Raw genomic sequence first — 16,284 nt, forward strand, 5'->3', positions numbered from 1 at the left:
TATTCCAAGTACGTGGTTTAGTGACAAACCTGGGTAAGTTAAATCCGAGTAAGTGGGAAACAACAAGAGCCCTATGGCATTGTTTTGTGAGGAGAATGAAGCCATACAGCTCTTCTATTAGGAGGCTTACTCTGAGTTAACTTACCCAGGTTTGTCACTAAACCACGTAGGCCTCCCCCCCCATAATTTTCAATTTTTAATAATAATGGCCTAAGGCTCTTTTGGGTTAGAGACAATTAGAACATGTGCTGTAGTAGGCTATAGGCCTAACGCAAAAAAGTTTGTTGGCAGCTAAAATATGACTTTAGTTGGTTGACGAAACATTCATCAATAGGCTACAGACTATTGGCAGTTGAGTATATTATGGCAACCAAAGCAAAAGGCTATACAGAATTGTCACGTCATATGCGTATAAAATGTGTGCAGATCAGCTACTTTAAATTTGCTGCGTTTCACAAGAAAAGGGAAATGTACATGTACGTGGAGATTAAATTGTAGCATTGGTTAGTCGTGGTTACGAGCTTTGAGACTGATGGTGTATCTTAAATATATGTATATTATAAATAATAATAACAAAGGGATAAGGCTACGTGCTTTTAAATAGGCTAGCGATCAACTGAGACTAAGACTGAACCCTGGGCATGGTGTGCCTGTGTGGAATATTTAATTAGGATCATATTTCATTAAAGCGACTTGGCTGCACGAGGAACTTTTCGGGATGTAGCTGCAGACTACTCAGTGGGCAGCTTTTTCTAGGTTTAAGCGGCAAGGAGGCATTTTCAAACTTTCCTCAAACAGTCCCCGGCGCACTTTCAGCTGGACCAATTAAGACTGTCGCCTCACAACTTTCTTTAATTAGCAGCGCGCGAATTAATACCCGGCGCTGAGAGCCATTATCACCCTCCTTCTAGGTTTGGGACGATTACACTCTAGAGCAGAGTCTAATTGTCATGATAGGAAATTTACATCAAAATATCGGTCAAATTTACAGATGTGAAGGTGTTCTCGGTCCGTTCACTCCCCGGTCCCCCTATCTCCCTCCCACTCGATCTCTCTGTTTTATGTCTGCGTCACAACAAGTCGGTCGAGAGAGAGGCAGAGATGATGGCGTCTCTCGCGGGTTGATTCTCATGCTGCTCTGACAAACACGTTTAATAACATCAATAGGAGGGGGAAAGAGAGGAAAGGGATGGGAACATGACGAAACGACGTCGCGGAAGACGGACTGATAGAGAGACAGACGGACAGACGCCTTTTCACTGACGGGTTGACTGACATACTCGGTTTGGCACCGACACACACGTACACATCCACTCTTGCACACACAGACACATACATAACCGGACAGTAATTGTGACGGGGAAAAACAGGAGAAAAGGCATTTCATGTCAAGCTTGCACGGAAATCTCTGTGACCCCAGCGGAGAGGAGTTCGACTTTACAGGTAGCTTTTTGTCAATATCGCTTCGGTCACTATGTTGCTTAATTGATTCGTGAATTTGATCATGTGTAGCGAATTTCTTGAGTGCATTCATCTGCATACATTTTTGCACGCGAGCCGTAACATGTCTAAACATTAAATATGCACAACAGTTGACATCTGTTCTGTTCGTCTGTCATCAGGGAAATAATGGATTCGTGCATTGTTTGAGTGTGATAATATAATGTGACTAGATTCCATCATGCATTGTATGGTTCTTATCATATCATGTATGGCACCGTAAGTGTTTGCATCTGTGCTAATGTGTACTTACTTATGCCACTCAGTGTACTGTACTGTATAGTGTCGCTATGCTCTTAGTGTGAATTTAACCCTTTGTGGCCCTCTGTTACTGATATGATAAGGCCCTGCAGCGTTTTGGGCTCTCCCCGTCTACTGTTGGAGAAAAACTTAATACTGACTGGTAGCCTACTGAAATGAAAGTCTGTTGCTTCATCTCTCTTGCTCTCTCTACCTCTGTCTGTCTCTCACTCTTTCTCTGAAAACACACACACACACACACACACACACACACACACACACACACACACACACACACACATTGCCTTGCAGGATGGGGGTAGTGAATGAAGGAGATGATGTTTTAGCGCGATGGAGTGATGGACTACTTTACTTAGGCAATGTTAAAAGAGTGAGTGCACTACTTTTTGTGTTTTTTTTTTTTTTTTCGTTGCTCTTTTTTTTCATTTCAGTGAAACTTCCCTTTGTAATGTACCCATATAGCCCACATCTATTTTTTTCTGTCCTAGGTGGATGGAGTCAAACAGTGCTGTTTGGTCCGATTTGAGGACAACTCTGAGTTCTGGGTCTTGAGGAAAGACATACATTCATGTAAGTTTGATAAATGCGACCTGGACTTTTCAACGTATTAAAACGTGGATACCAAAAACGTTCTTTGATTCCACTCCGGCTCTGTTGTAAGGAAGTAAACACCTGGTTAAAATAGGCTGCAGACAATGCTAGACGAAATGGAGGAAGCCAGGAGGAAGTTGTGCTTGCAATCCAAACACTGGTGGTTTAATCTATGTCCTTACAAGAGTAGAAGGGAAATATTCTCTGCTCTTTTATTTATTTTGTTAAGAAACCGAACCGTTACATTCTACAGAAAGTGTTTATATTAAAGCGTGTTTCAGCGTTGGCTATGGCCATACATACTATACCAGAACAGTCCTGAGCATCGCATTCCTTTACCCATTTGAACTTTAATGTTAAAAAATGTAGTATCAGCTAGGGCTTATTATTGCACATTTTATGGTTATATCCTCTCTCTTCTCTCTCTTCTCTCTCTGTCTCTCTCTGTCTGTCTCCCTCTCATTCTCTGATATGATGATCTTAGTGTTCCTGTTGAAACAGAGCAAAGATTAGAAGTCTTGGCAGCATTAGGAGCAGGGTTGATCGTCTTCCGTGAATCACAATTCTGATTTATGTCATGTGGAGGAAAGAGACTACTGTGTGAGAAGGCTGTTGCGTTTTAGCTCTGGTCGAACACACCCAGATATGCACTTCAGTGGCTCAGACATCTGTGAGAGCACGATATGTGAGAATCATTGAAGTGGCAATTATATGAGTCAATAAACAAATAAATAATGTCTCTCTCTCTCTCTCCCTCTTCTGCTCCTCCCCCACTCTCGATTGCATCCACTCTTTTCTCCTCTCTGACTTTCTCTCTTTGCCGCCTCTCTCATCCCACTTCTCTCTCGCTCTCTCGTTATTATCTCTATTTCACATCTACTTGTCCTCTCTCTCTCTCTTTCTCTCTCTCTCTCTCTCTCTCTGCAGTCTCTGTTGGAGTGGAGGAAGTTTGTTGTATCTGTGATGCTCCACCTCTGAAAGAACCTCTCATCAACTGTCTCAAGTGTCGCCATGGTGAGATAACCGAAGCTAATTTCTCGCAGATTATATTATGAGCTAACGAATGACCATTATAATACCTTTCAAAGGCTAGATTGTTACCCTTTATGCAGTGCTCTTTTTTTTTTCCTATTCCGTCCTAATATTTTTCATTTTTTGATGATCTTAAATCGGCTTGCTGTAAGAGTAATCGCAAGCGCAGTAGAAGTATAAAATCTGAATGCTCTCCTCCTGCCATGTCAGTGATGTACCATAGCGTAATTATGTTACGTTTAATACACTGAAAATGAAATACAATGAAAGTGAGCAGCTCTTGTCTTCGCTCTCCTCTCTGCAGGCTACCATCCCCAGTGCCATATCCCGGCCATCGAGGCCGAGGCGGAGAGTGACGCCTGGATCTGCCGGCAGTGTGTTTTTGCAGTTGCCACAAGGGTTCGTCACACTCCCTCTATCTAATTGCATTGTGAAGCTCTTTCATAGCCATAAAAAATCCAGGAGGACAGCTCTGGATTGCATCGTTCTGTCATGTCAACCCCCACCCCTCCCCCCATTTATTTGCTCCTGACAATTACAGCGTGAGTGACGGCAAAATATTGTGATGGGGGAATTTTGTGCATTAATTGCAGTAGATGAAAGCAGCAAGAGGTTATTTCCTCCGTCATGCTAGTTCTTCCTCTTTTATTGTTCTCCTCCTCTCTCCGCGTGCCTAGTCTGAGTCAAGGTCTGGAGATGGAAAATAGGCCAGGTGTTGCATCCATCAATCCCTCTTTCTATTTCACCCCCTGACATCCCTGCCTGCCTTTTTCTCCAGACAGAATCCCATTCTGCCGGCCCACATTAAAATAGCATTAGCAGCCCTTCTGCTGTCAGTCCTTGTCATGTTCCCTGCGCCAGGTAATCTCTGGGAGATGCGGGGGCACGGCGCTGGGCTTTGACTCACCGCGCCCCGGCTAAGCTACGCGCTGTGCTGCCGGCCGGCCGGTTGTTGTTATGTGTGTGTCTCAGAGAGGGGGTGCCTTGAAGCGGGGACGCTTTGCCAGACTCATGCAGTTCATGAAGCTCCGGCTGCCCTATCAGCTGTCAACTTTGGACTGGGACCCCCAGCACCTGACCAATCAGCAGCAGTGTTACTGCTACTGCGCTGGGCCTGGAGAGTAAGTCAACCTTGTCTCATGTTAATGATGCATGACAGGATGTACAGAATATTCACTTTAAGTAAGATCTTTAAGAATTGCACATATGTCTGGTTTGTTGGAACCTAATTAACCAGTAAATGACTGAGGCCAGGTCTGTGTTTGGTCCTGTGAAGACTTTTCGGTCACTTTGTCATTCCCTTTGAAATGGCATTATGCAGTGTTTCATTGTATGCCTCACTGTTTCTTTGTGTGTGTGTGTTGCTCGTGTACCTGCTCTAGGTGGAACCTGAAGATGCTGCAGTGTGGTAGCTGTGGTCAGTGGTTCCATGAAGCATGCACACAGTGCTTGGCCAAACCCCTGCTGTATGGAGACAGGTGAGATCGGATTGCACTGTTATTATGCACATTGTTGTAGACTTGTGGCTTCAAGGTCATCATTTGATAGACAGGGTATAAAATTAGCCATGGCTGTGCATTTTTAATTCAGGGACAAATGGCTCAGTCAGCCAGCTTTGATCTCTCTCTCTCTCTCTCTCTCTCTCTCTCTCTCTCTCTCTCTCTCTCTCTCTCTCTCTCTCTCTCTCTCTCTCTCTCTCTCTCTCTCTCTCTCTCTTTATCTCAGCTCTTTCTCTCTCTCTCCCTCTTTAGAAACAGTGAAAATATGACTCTTTTTGTAGATAGCAGATACATGGGGGCTACTGAGCCGTACATACTTATATTTCTATTGGTCATATACAGAGTTGCATCAGCAGCGCCTCTTTGGAGATGTGCAGGGAGAATGGCAGGGAAGGGAGAAGAGTGTGTGTGTATGTGTGAGGAACAGAGAGAGAGAGAAAGTGTGTGAGTGAGTGAGAGAGAGAGAGGACCTCTGAAGCAATAGATATGCAATCATGAGCAGAATCGCTGCTGTCTCATCCTGACATATATTTGCCACTATGCACCCACCATCTCCCTGGTCGCGCTGAAAAACATGTCTACATGTGTATTGTGACGTACTATGTCTAAGCCACCTTAGAAAATGTACCAACATGAATTATTTTATGGTCTCAGATATAGGGTTCATGTTGTAACATTAAGAATATCCGACACTTTTTCTTCTTTGTCTAAGTTTGACTTGTACTGTACATGCCACTAACCTTGTACCGTTTCACTTTTTTCTTGACAAAATTTTTATGTATATTTTTGTGTTTATGTTTATGGTATTTGCATAATGTGCCTATGTGATGTAGCATTTCTAACTCAGGCCAGGAACTACTGTGTCGGGTATGGTTTTAGTGTTGGAATAATGTCCTAATGTGGGACACGTTCTCTTCTTCCTTATTAGGTTCTACCGGTTCCAGTGTTCCGTTTGCACAAGTGGACCAGAGACAATCCAGCGGCTACCCATGAACTGGTAAGGTCACCGTGATTCAGTCGCACCAGAGGGCTTTTAAAATAAAAAGTTCTGTCTGCAAAACTGTAACAGTGCCGCAGAATGGAAAATTAGGATGTATTATTTACCACAAAAGAGGAATCTCAAATAATTCATCAGGCTGCTAGCTTGTGCTTGAAAAGTTTTCTGTGAAGGTAACCTACCATATAGTCTAGAGTTTCGACGGTAATCATAGTTGCAGATTGCTTGCATGTATGGCAGGGGTCTCAAACTAAAATGACCTATGGGCCACTTGCCAGTTCATCCTTTTGTAGGGGGGCTAGCACAAAATGACATGAGGAAAAAACCGTCTGTAATCTCAAAACAGTCATTAAAACCCTTGATAAGTATGCATAGCCAGTTGCACATTGTCCTTTAACATTAGTCTGTTAGCTTGATGTATGTATCAAGCAAATGAATATGATCTTGCTTTAGTGCACACCTGTCCAGCAGTATTAACCATGGTATTTACGTTCTGCCATTGTATTTGAGACTGTCATATTTCTGCGGCATGCTCACAATCTTTTTGTCCTTTTAGGGTAGATTTGGCCCATTTGGTCCTGTATCACCTCTCTCTGTGCTGCAAGAGGAAGTACTTTGATTTTGACCACGAAATCCTGTCTTTCACCAACGAGAACTGGGAGTCTCTGCTGCTGGGAGAGGTGCCGTGCTAGAGGAGCTTAGCCTTATTTTTGTAATGCAAATCAAGCTGACTGACTGGGCTTTAATGCCCTTTTTACAGGCTGAAATTACAGTGCTGTCAAAGCACACGGAAACACTTATGTTTTTTAATCCTGTGCACAATCACACACTTGCAGCAGAAAGTGTGTGTGTGTGTGTGTGTGTGTGTGTGTGTGTGTGTGTGTGTGTGCATGCATGTTGTGTGGTTTATAGCTGCAAGGCAGACACAGGCTGTGTGATAGAGATGTCTGGAGACTTCATCAGTTTTTATGTCTCTGGTTATGCAAAAAAAAAATGTGATATCCTCTATTTGTGTGAAAGTGATTCCTCCTACTGAAAGCCAAAATCAACACTCTCTTTCTCCCTCCCTCTGCGTGTCGCTCAGCTCTCCGACACGCCGAGGCAAGATCGATGCCATAATCTGCTCAACGCTCTGAACTCCCACAAAGACAGGTGAGCGTGGATGTGGCGGCGGTAATTAACATGCATGGTGGTGGCGGCTCCTTCCAGCTCGCCACACAAGATGCATGGGAACTTACATAAGATGTTAATCTGCTCCGATGCCTCGGTGCAGACGGGAGGCTTTGTATTGTTTGCTTAGATATTGGCCACTGGAATTACGTTCGGCAGGTTTGCCTTGTGGGGCTCACTTCAGGGTGTGTGATTTCACACCATTGGTCTCTTTGCTGGGTTAAAAGGCATTTCAAAGTTTGATCTTAAATAGGCCTGAGATATTAATTATTATTTTGCACGGCTAGGAGTTTAGGATGGCTGCATTTCCATGTCAAAGCAATGAGATGAATGACTTGTTTTCATCTCCTCCTACTGTTAGTTATTCCTAAAGGGAATTGCATCAGTTTTAATAGCATACAGGAGAGAACTGGATCTGCTCGACCCAGACGTATGTCTCCTCTCTTCTGCCGTAGGTTTGTCTCTGGCAAGGAGATAAAAAAGAAGAAGTGTCTGTTCGGGCTGCAGGTGCGGGCGCCTCCCCCTCTCTCGTCAGACGCGTCTCCGCTCATCGCCGAGCCCCCCATCAACATCACACACAGGAAAAGGTCAGATCAAGGATCTCGCCTCCCATTATTCTTCTCCTCACTCTTACACTCCCCACTAATGGTCAATACATTTCCCTCACACTCACACAACTCTTCAAAGCTTCTTTGAACGATTCTGTGCAGAATCCTTTCAGTAAGAAGGGTTCCTCTGGACTAAAGTATATGTTATATTCACATACTGTATTTATATACTGCTGGAAGTACATATTATTTTTTTCATTATAACATTATAAGTAGTATATATTTCACAGCAATTGCTGGCATAGCTTATAACCAAAGAACCCACAGTAGTGAATTACAGCAAGGTTCCATCATCACCTATCTCGCGCTCTCGCCCATTTTGCTCAAACTGAATGATCATATTAACACACAGGCCTCAGAAGCTTTGTGATTAGACAGTGTGTCATAACCTAGGCCTTTGGCAGACGGATCTTCTGGCCTCTTCCTCCTGCCAAACGCTCTGTTGTTGCCTGATCAGGCAAATTGTTTGTGATGAGAAGCTGCTGCCCACTACATTGGTGGAGCCAGAATACAGTATACTTACATACATTACACTTACATTTCATCAAGAGTTGCAGTATAAACACTCGGTCCTTTCCAAAACTCAGTTGTATGCCCATCAACACCTTTACAAAATCCAATTGTATCTGCATCTCAGCAGAGCCTTATAAGTTATGTCATTGTTGTGTGTGTGTGTGTGTGTGTGTGTGTGTGTGTGTGTGTGTGTGTGTGTGTGTGTGTGTGTGTGTGTAAATGTGTAAATGTGCAGCCTTTTAGCGTTCTCAGGTCTTTTGAAGGATGGAGGCTTCTCTTAATCTTAACCAAAGTGACCTCCTTCCCTCTATCAGTATTCTGTGCAAAGCTGGCCACAGAGAACAGACACTTCATTTGCGTTTGATATGTATGAAAGGAGGAGGAAGTGGGCTGAGGGTCGTTTGAGTGATTCTGGGAAATGTTGTTTTTCTGCCTCCTGATGCAGCCCCTTGTCACTGCCGTGTCAGCGGAGGGTGGTGGGTCAGGAGTCTCGCAAATCAAAGCGCCGCATCATGGAGACACAGGTCAGTAGCTCTGGTGACACACAGACACAGACACACACACACACACTCCTTTACAAACCACTAGCAAAAAGCATAGACTTGAACTTGTACATCTGAATGAACAAAAACACACAGGGCTCTATCTTGCACTCCAGCGCAATTGACTTTGTATACTCGCGCTTTTGTCTTTCCTATTTTGCAGTCAGCGCACATTGGAGCGCATATTTCCCTCCACAGGTACATGTGCGCCCACGGGGCGTTTCAGCAAAAAGAGGGGGCGTGTTCCGGCGCAAATGGTCCCTGTTGATATTTTGCAGTTTCAGAAAACAATTCCGCCACAGACCAGGAACCTCCTGGTCTAAAGTCAGTGGCGCAAATTTAGATGCTATTTTAAGGGCGCATGCATGGCCACAGGCCTGCAGGAATGAATGCTATGCACACCGATGTGCACTTGTGCACAGATGGAAACATTCAAAGCCTTGATAATATTTGTTCGTTTCCCGATTTGTTTTTTGTTCATGCATTGGTCAACTAAACATTTAGTAGCCTATATAGTACATCTACATGCAATATCTTTACAACAACAACGCCTAATTACAACCTATTAATTTGGACAACTTTATACAGCCCTATAAAGGCTAAAGTTACCTTTAGTTTTGTTCCAATTTACCGTTGTGTATGGCTTTAAACATTGTGTGCGCTTTAACACAAGCCTATAAGCATTATTCCAGCTGCGCTAAGGTTTTGACAAGCACCACAATTTTGCCTACCTTGTTGTAGCCCATCTGAAATAACTCCAAGCTTTGCTATGTTCCCTCCATCCTTTCGTTGTTTTCAAAAAACGTTTTATAGCCATGATGGCCTTGAAGTCTTGAGTTTGTGAATTAGCTGTGAATCAGCTTATTATGTGCTGTTAACCAGCAACCATAGATAGTAAAAGAAAGCAGCAAGTAGCCTTGGCTACATTTTCTGCAGTTGCTGCATCCATTCATTGTTATTCTCTCTCCTGCTCAAACAAAAGTTGTGCGTGCATTAAGTTGATGAAAACGTGTTTACAAACTCTACTTTACATAAAATATTGTGAATAGCCTACTGTCATGCAGTTAATGGGATACTGTGCAGAGTTGGAAAGTTAGGTCAACTTGGAAACTGTTTCTCGTTGTTGAGTTGCCTGATGGTAAGGTACAGCCGTAGCTTACACCTGCAGGAGGGCTTGCTTGGGCGCCTGTGTTACGCAATGCACTTTGCTCCTCTCATCTATACGACGCAGTTCCCATTTCTCCAAACCATACATAATTACAAGGACAAATATTGCTACACGAGGGAAATCAGTGTGGTGTCCGATGTGAAAAAATAGGTATAAATCTAGTGTACACATTTCCACGAATCACGGATGTGTTGATTGATGACATAAATTAGGAAATATTAGAGGACTTAATGAGACGTGATGTTGAATTGCATGCCGATGCCATTTAACCCAAATGCCCCAACAGCAGCACAGGAGAGGAGAGCTTATCTGACAGAAGATCTGAATTGTCTATAGTGAGGTAATGTTAGATTACATTGCAAAAATATCACCATGCATTCATAACCTTGTGATTCTGTGAGAGTGATCCCAAAACATCGGAAAGTGACATTTCTGTATTACATTTTGTCAAGAGGAAAAATCAATAGCAAACTGTTCCCAACTGACTATAGCGCTGTGAACCGTTCCTGGCTGCGCCTGGAAAATCCGCCATCATTATAGCAATCCGCTATGGAACAAGCGTGCCTGTTGTTAAAGGGAATGTGAGATGACGCTCTGATTGGTTTATTGCACGTTACGCCCAAACCACACCCATGAGTAATGTAGCTACTACAGACCACCCCATTTTAGATTTGCGTCGGGCGCAACAGTCATTATCCCGCTGGTAAAATAGCAACAGCGCTGCCCACAAGATCCGCCCACAAAGCGACTTGCGCAAAGTCAATTGCGCTGGAGTGGAAGATGGAGCCCACAGGGTCTCTCACACACACACACACACACACACACACACACACACACACACACACACACACACATACACACACACACATACTACTGACTTCCGCACCTGATTGCACAATGTAATGAGTACTGTGCGCATATAGACATATCAGTGTGTCATTCTGTGTTTATTTTTGTATACACTCCTTATATTTTATTTTTTATACACACTCCTCCCCAAACGTCTTGGTCTATTTCGCCCTGTTAAAATACTGGAGATGGCAGAGCTCTGCGCCTTACCACTGCCCTTGTGTACGTTAGTCAGCAATCCCCCGGATGACTGTCCTGTTAGCCGGAGCTGATATACATCCCTGAGCTGTCTCGAGGCGGGTTTGTTGTGATAAAAGGGGGAGGAGGGGAGGGGGAAGGTATGGCCGAATGCACAGTCTGGGATCTGGTCCAAGTGCACTTTGCAGTCGATTACAGTTTGGCCAGGTGGCACGGGCACTTTGACAGGGCAGCATTGATGGAGCACAGAGATTTAAAGAGCTAGAGGCCCCTCAGACTTGCACGGAAGGTGTTTACACACACACACACACACACACACATACACACATATACATTTACACACATGCACATATACAGTACTACACATATCTATTCACAGTCATTTACACAAATATTCACGCATAACCACACAGCTTCGTATTTCCTCAACAGACGCAGTGTATGTTCGTGCACATGCATGGGTGTTAGCGCATATACACACTTGCACACATACAGAGGTCAAAGGTTTGGGGTCACTTAAAAATTTCCATTCCAATCTATTATAGACTACCAGCTGAGATCAGGGCAGCAGTTTTCAGATTACATTATGTGCTTGCAAAATTGCAAAAGGGTTCTCGACTGTTGTTGAAATGTGGAATGGAAATTTCTAAGTGACCCCAAACTTTTGACCAGTAGTGTACACATACACATATGGAGCATATGCACATCCATACAAAGTCAAAGTCAAAGTCAAAGTCAGCTTTATTGTCAATTTCTTCACATGTTCCAGACATACAAAGAGATCGAAATTACGTTTCTCACTATCCCACGGTGAAGACAGACATATTTTACCAATTTTAAGTCCACAGACAAACATAACATTCAAGTAAACAAAAAAGTAAGTAAATAAGTAAATAAGAGGGCACATATAATAATGAAAAAATAAGAGCAGCAAAATTTTGTTGAAATTGTGCATAGACAGTCAATAAAAAACTAGTGCAAAGTCAGGCCAATAAGAGGCTTGGGTAGTTCTGTTTGACCTGAGTAATAAAGAAAGTGGCATAGTGGTGCAAGTTATGTAAGAGCAGCAGAAGTGTTGTGTTTTCAGGACAACAACACCAAGTTGTAAAGTGTACAAGTGTGCAAGTGTTCAAGTGTGCACACTTGTACACTTTACAACTTGGTGTTGTTGTCCTGAAAACACAACACTTCTGCACTTCTGCTTCTGCTCTGTATGCGGCATACGCATACACACATACATACTGTACGCATACACACATATATACTGTACGCATACACACACATCTGCACATAAACATACATACACCAATACATGTTCCTAAATACTAACCCTTGTATTCACGTTTCACTTACTTATATTCACATATACACACACACACACACACACACACACACACACACACACACACACACACACACACAGCAAAGAGAGGAGAGATAAAAGTGTGGATGATTGCTGCGTAGAACCTGTCACACAGAACAACAACCGGGGCATGGATCTCCAGAAACACGTCACGGATCTCCAAAAACACGTCACGGATCTCCTAATACACGTCACGGATCTCCTAATACACGTCACGGATCTCCAAAAACATGTCACGGATGTACAAAAACACGTCACGGATGTACAAAAGCACGTCTCGGATATCCAAAAATACGTCACGGATGTACAAAAACATGTCTCAGATCTCCAGATACACGGCACGGATCTCCAAAAACACGCCACGGATCTCCAAAAACACGCCACGGATGTACAAAAGCATGTCTCGGCAGACTCAGCCCCGTGCCCTGCACACTGCTCTCCCCTCACAGCAGCCCCATCTCACGGGGCCACGGATTGCGCTGTCACGGCTGATTTACATGGGGACGTGGAGAGAGGGAGAACACAGGCGTGTGTCCAGGCTCACGGTTGGGATGCTGCGGTTTGAAATTTGCCCCATTTGAAATGAGCAAATCACATCTTTTTTTTTGTCCTTGTCTGATTTTTCCATCATGTGGTTAGTTTAACCAGCAACCTTGGCATCACGAACATCCATTGTGAAACTGTGTAGTGTGTAAATACCAAAGCAGAACCAACACAAGTGCGGTTGGCTCACATGGGGCTGACCGTGTTTCCCTCTCCCTGGTCCACACAGCCTTGTCCACAAGGAGCGGCGGCCAACCCCATAGATCTGGTGCCATGTTGCCATGGTTATGTAGGTGGGACGAACCTTTACAACTCCAGGAAATCCGAGGAGGAGCTGACGTTGGGGTGAGTGCTCGGTGCATGAAATTACACAAAATGCCAAACAAAAACTGTGTAGATGCTGATTCCCATGGTCAAATTTGTATTTGTATTTTGTGGCACATCATCCTGTAAATGTGAGATTCCTGTATTTAAAATCTAAGGTAGAATTCCTCTTTTGGTACCAACTTTAGATCACCTCCCAAGAGAATGTTTGCACTCTACCACCCCTCCTACAATGGAACCCAGCCCCTGAGCCACAGAACCCTGCATCACTACAGGTGAGGAACATGACACACAGAACCCTGTATCACTACAGGTGAGGAACATGACACACAGAACCCTGTATCACTACAGGTGGGGAACATGACACTCAGGCACATGCATCACTACAAGTGAGGAACATGACACACAGAACCCTGCATCACTACAGATGAGGAACATGACACACAGAACCCTGCATCACTACCAGGGCTCCGAACCGGTTCAAGGAACGAAAACGAAAACCGAAAACGAACGGAATTTTACGAGGAGCGGAAACGGAAACGAAAACAAAATGCTCTTTAACTGTTCCGGAACAGAAACGTTATTCTGAAATCCACAAAACCGGTTAATAACGTTTTTTTTTCGTTCTCTATATATTTTATAAAATTTCAAAAGCAAAAGCATATCCTATGTCAGGGAGACTATTTCCGGTTGTGCGAAAAACAAGCCCGCATCTACACTGTTAATGTGAGATAACAAGCCGCTATGTAGCCAACTACTGTAGGCGAACAGCCTAATAATTTGGTTTCTGCAGTTTGAGAAAAAAAACGAATAAATGGACCTTTGGTCCAAATGTGTATATTTTGTCTTACTGTTGTAATGTAACCTATCCATCTGCCACTTCGGATCTTAGGCCAGCTCGTAGCGTAGGCTACTGAAACTGATTTGGAAATTGTTTGTAGCCTATGCGTAATAGCCTATTTTGCCTGTCCACGCCTTGTCGTTTTAAAGTCGGGATTTGAAATGTTTGCGCAATTATAGCCTATTCTATGTAGAAGAGTTAAACAGGAAATTTGAGATAGGCCTTGTCAGCAACAGACAGGTTCGTTTATAAACAGGGTTGGAATTATAGCGCAAGCCTTTGAAGGTCTCCATATGGATAAAACTTAGGCTACAACCAGGTAAGGAGTTTAGCACGTATCCAGAAATATTTTTGATAAGAAATTATTTATAGGCATAGGTTAGGCCTATAGTAAGTCTGTAGGCTATGGGATGGATAGCCCATCTGAATGTTTTTGGATGCCGCCTGTGATTTATTATTTTTGGGCATAGCTACGATATAGGCTAAATCAAGAGGAAATAATGAGTATGTCTATTCTAAGGTAAAGTCCACAAAAATAGACTTGATAGGCCCACCAAACACTGCCGGAACTTTAAGAACGAACGATATTTTGCGTTCCGAACCGGTTCAGGACCGATATGTTGGTGGCGGAACGCATGCAAGAACGAAAACGTTAAACATAGGCCTACCTGAACCGTTCGGAACGGAACGTTTGAAAAATAATTTCGTTTTCAAGCCCTGATCACTACAGATGAGGAACATGACACACAGAACCCTGCATCACTACAGGCGAAGAACATGACACTCGGGCACATGCATCAGTATATATGAGGCAAGGGAAGTGATGGCAACCTTCTAACCAAAATATGTCCACCATTTAGTTAACGTACCTGTGTAAGTTAACGTACCTGTGTAATGAATAGGGACAATACAATTGTTTATGTTTATGACATGTTTATTTCACTACTTCATCTGTAGTTGTATATGTGGGCATGCTCTCAGACAAATAAATTGGGACATTCATTATTAGTCAAGCTATGTTTTCAATCAAGACAGACACAATTGTTTTTTTTGTTATGTATTTTCTTTTAGCAAATGTTAAATCATTTACCATTCATGTTAGTTTCACCACTATGATGGCTATATAGCAGTGTTCAGTCCTCAACTCTCTCTTCTCTCTGTCTCTCTCTCTCTTTCTCTTTCTGTCTCTCTCTTTCTCTCTATGTCTCTTTCTCTCTCTCTCACTCTGTTTCTCTTTCTCTCTCTCTCTCTCTCTCTCTCTGTGTCTCGTTCTCTCTCTCACTCTCTCTCTGTCTCGTTCTCTCTCTCACTCTCTCTGTCTTTCTCTTTCTCTCTCTTTTCTTTCTCTCTTGGTCTGTTTTCCTCCCTTTCCCTCCGCCCCTCCCTCAGTCCGGAAGACCCTTGCAGACACGCGCACCCTCCTCCCTGCCTTCCGTTCTCCCATCACCAGCCGGGCCAGAGGCTGGAACCGTGTCCCTCGCTCTTCCTGCGTGATGTCACTTCCTTTTCCGGCGGGGTGCCAGGAGAGGGGGCGGCGCCCCGGAGCTGGGGAGGCGGGGAAGCGGTCAGGATCCTAGCCAGACGGATAACTCCGGACGGAAAGGTCCAGTACCTCGTGGAGTGGGGCAACGTGAGCGTGTACTGAGTTAGTTTAAGCGGGTGTATTTGACTGTGTACGTGTGTGTGTGTGTGTGTGTGTGTGTCTGTGTCTGTGTCTGTGTCTGTGTCTGTGTTTGACTGTGTATGTATGTATGTATGTATGTGATTGTGTGTTTGACTGTGTGTGTGTGTGTGTGTGTGTGTGTGTGTGTGTGTGTGCGCGCGTGTTTGTATGTGTATGTGTGTGTGCGTGTGCGTGCGTGTCTGTCGGTCTGTGCAAGTGTTTGATAGACTGAGAGAGAGAGAGAAATGTAAGGGCAAAGGGAGGACAAAGGAAAGAGGCCTAGAAGGAAAAGAGACGGAGAAGCAGACACGATTAGCCCGTGTGAGGCCACATCAGAGAGAGGGAGGGAGCTGGAGAAGCTCTCCAGGGAGAGCAGGGATTGGCACGGCCGCGCAAGGAAACCACAAAGTCGAGAGCGCAAGAACATGTAACGTTTCTCCAAATTCAGGTTAATTAAATAATACAACAACAACAAACATGAAGTAGCACCGTGATCTGCAGAGATCACCCTGCTACTTCTCTTTTGTTCACGTGTCAGATACCTTTAGAATATGCCTTCTTGAGATCTGCTGATCAGAATTGATTTTTCTTCCATCGTGTTATGTTATTTTGCACTTTTTTG

The 16,284-nt window shown here is 43.8% G+C and overlaps 1 protein-coding gene across 1 annotated transcript; it reads left to right on the plus strand.

Annotated features, from left to right (window-relative positions):
• The first annotated feature begins 739 nt into the window (after nt 1-739).
• phf1 (PHD finger protein 1) lies at nt 740-15,779 on the plus strand. The gene is made up of 15 exons (XM_048260555.1): nt 740-1,443; nt 2,053-2,131; nt 2,250-2,331; nt 3,280-3,366; nt 3,689-3,783; nt 4,357-4,505; nt 4,767-4,862; nt 5,812-5,880; nt 6,437-6,560; nt 6,965-7,032; nt 7,506-7,637; nt 8,617-8,695; nt 13,064-13,179; nt 13,347-13,433; nt 15,389-15,779. The coding sequence occupies exons 2-15, from the start codon at nt 2,054-2,056 to the stop codon at nt 15,642-15,644; spliced, it is 1,518 nt and encodes a 505-aa protein (XP_048116512.1). The 5' UTR covers nt 740-1,443; nt 2,053; the 3' UTR covers nt 15,645-15,779.
• The last annotated feature ends 505 nt before the right edge of the window (nt 15,780-16,284 follow it).

This window comes from Alosa alosa, chromosome 13, assembly GCF_017589495.1.
Source record: "Alosa alosa isolate M-15738 ecotype Scorff River chromosome 13, AALO_Geno_1.1, whole genome shotgun sequence".
NCBI classification, from domain to species: domain Eukaryota; kingdom Metazoa; phylum Chordata; class Actinopteri; order Clupeiformes; family Clupeidae; genus Alosa; species Alosa alosa.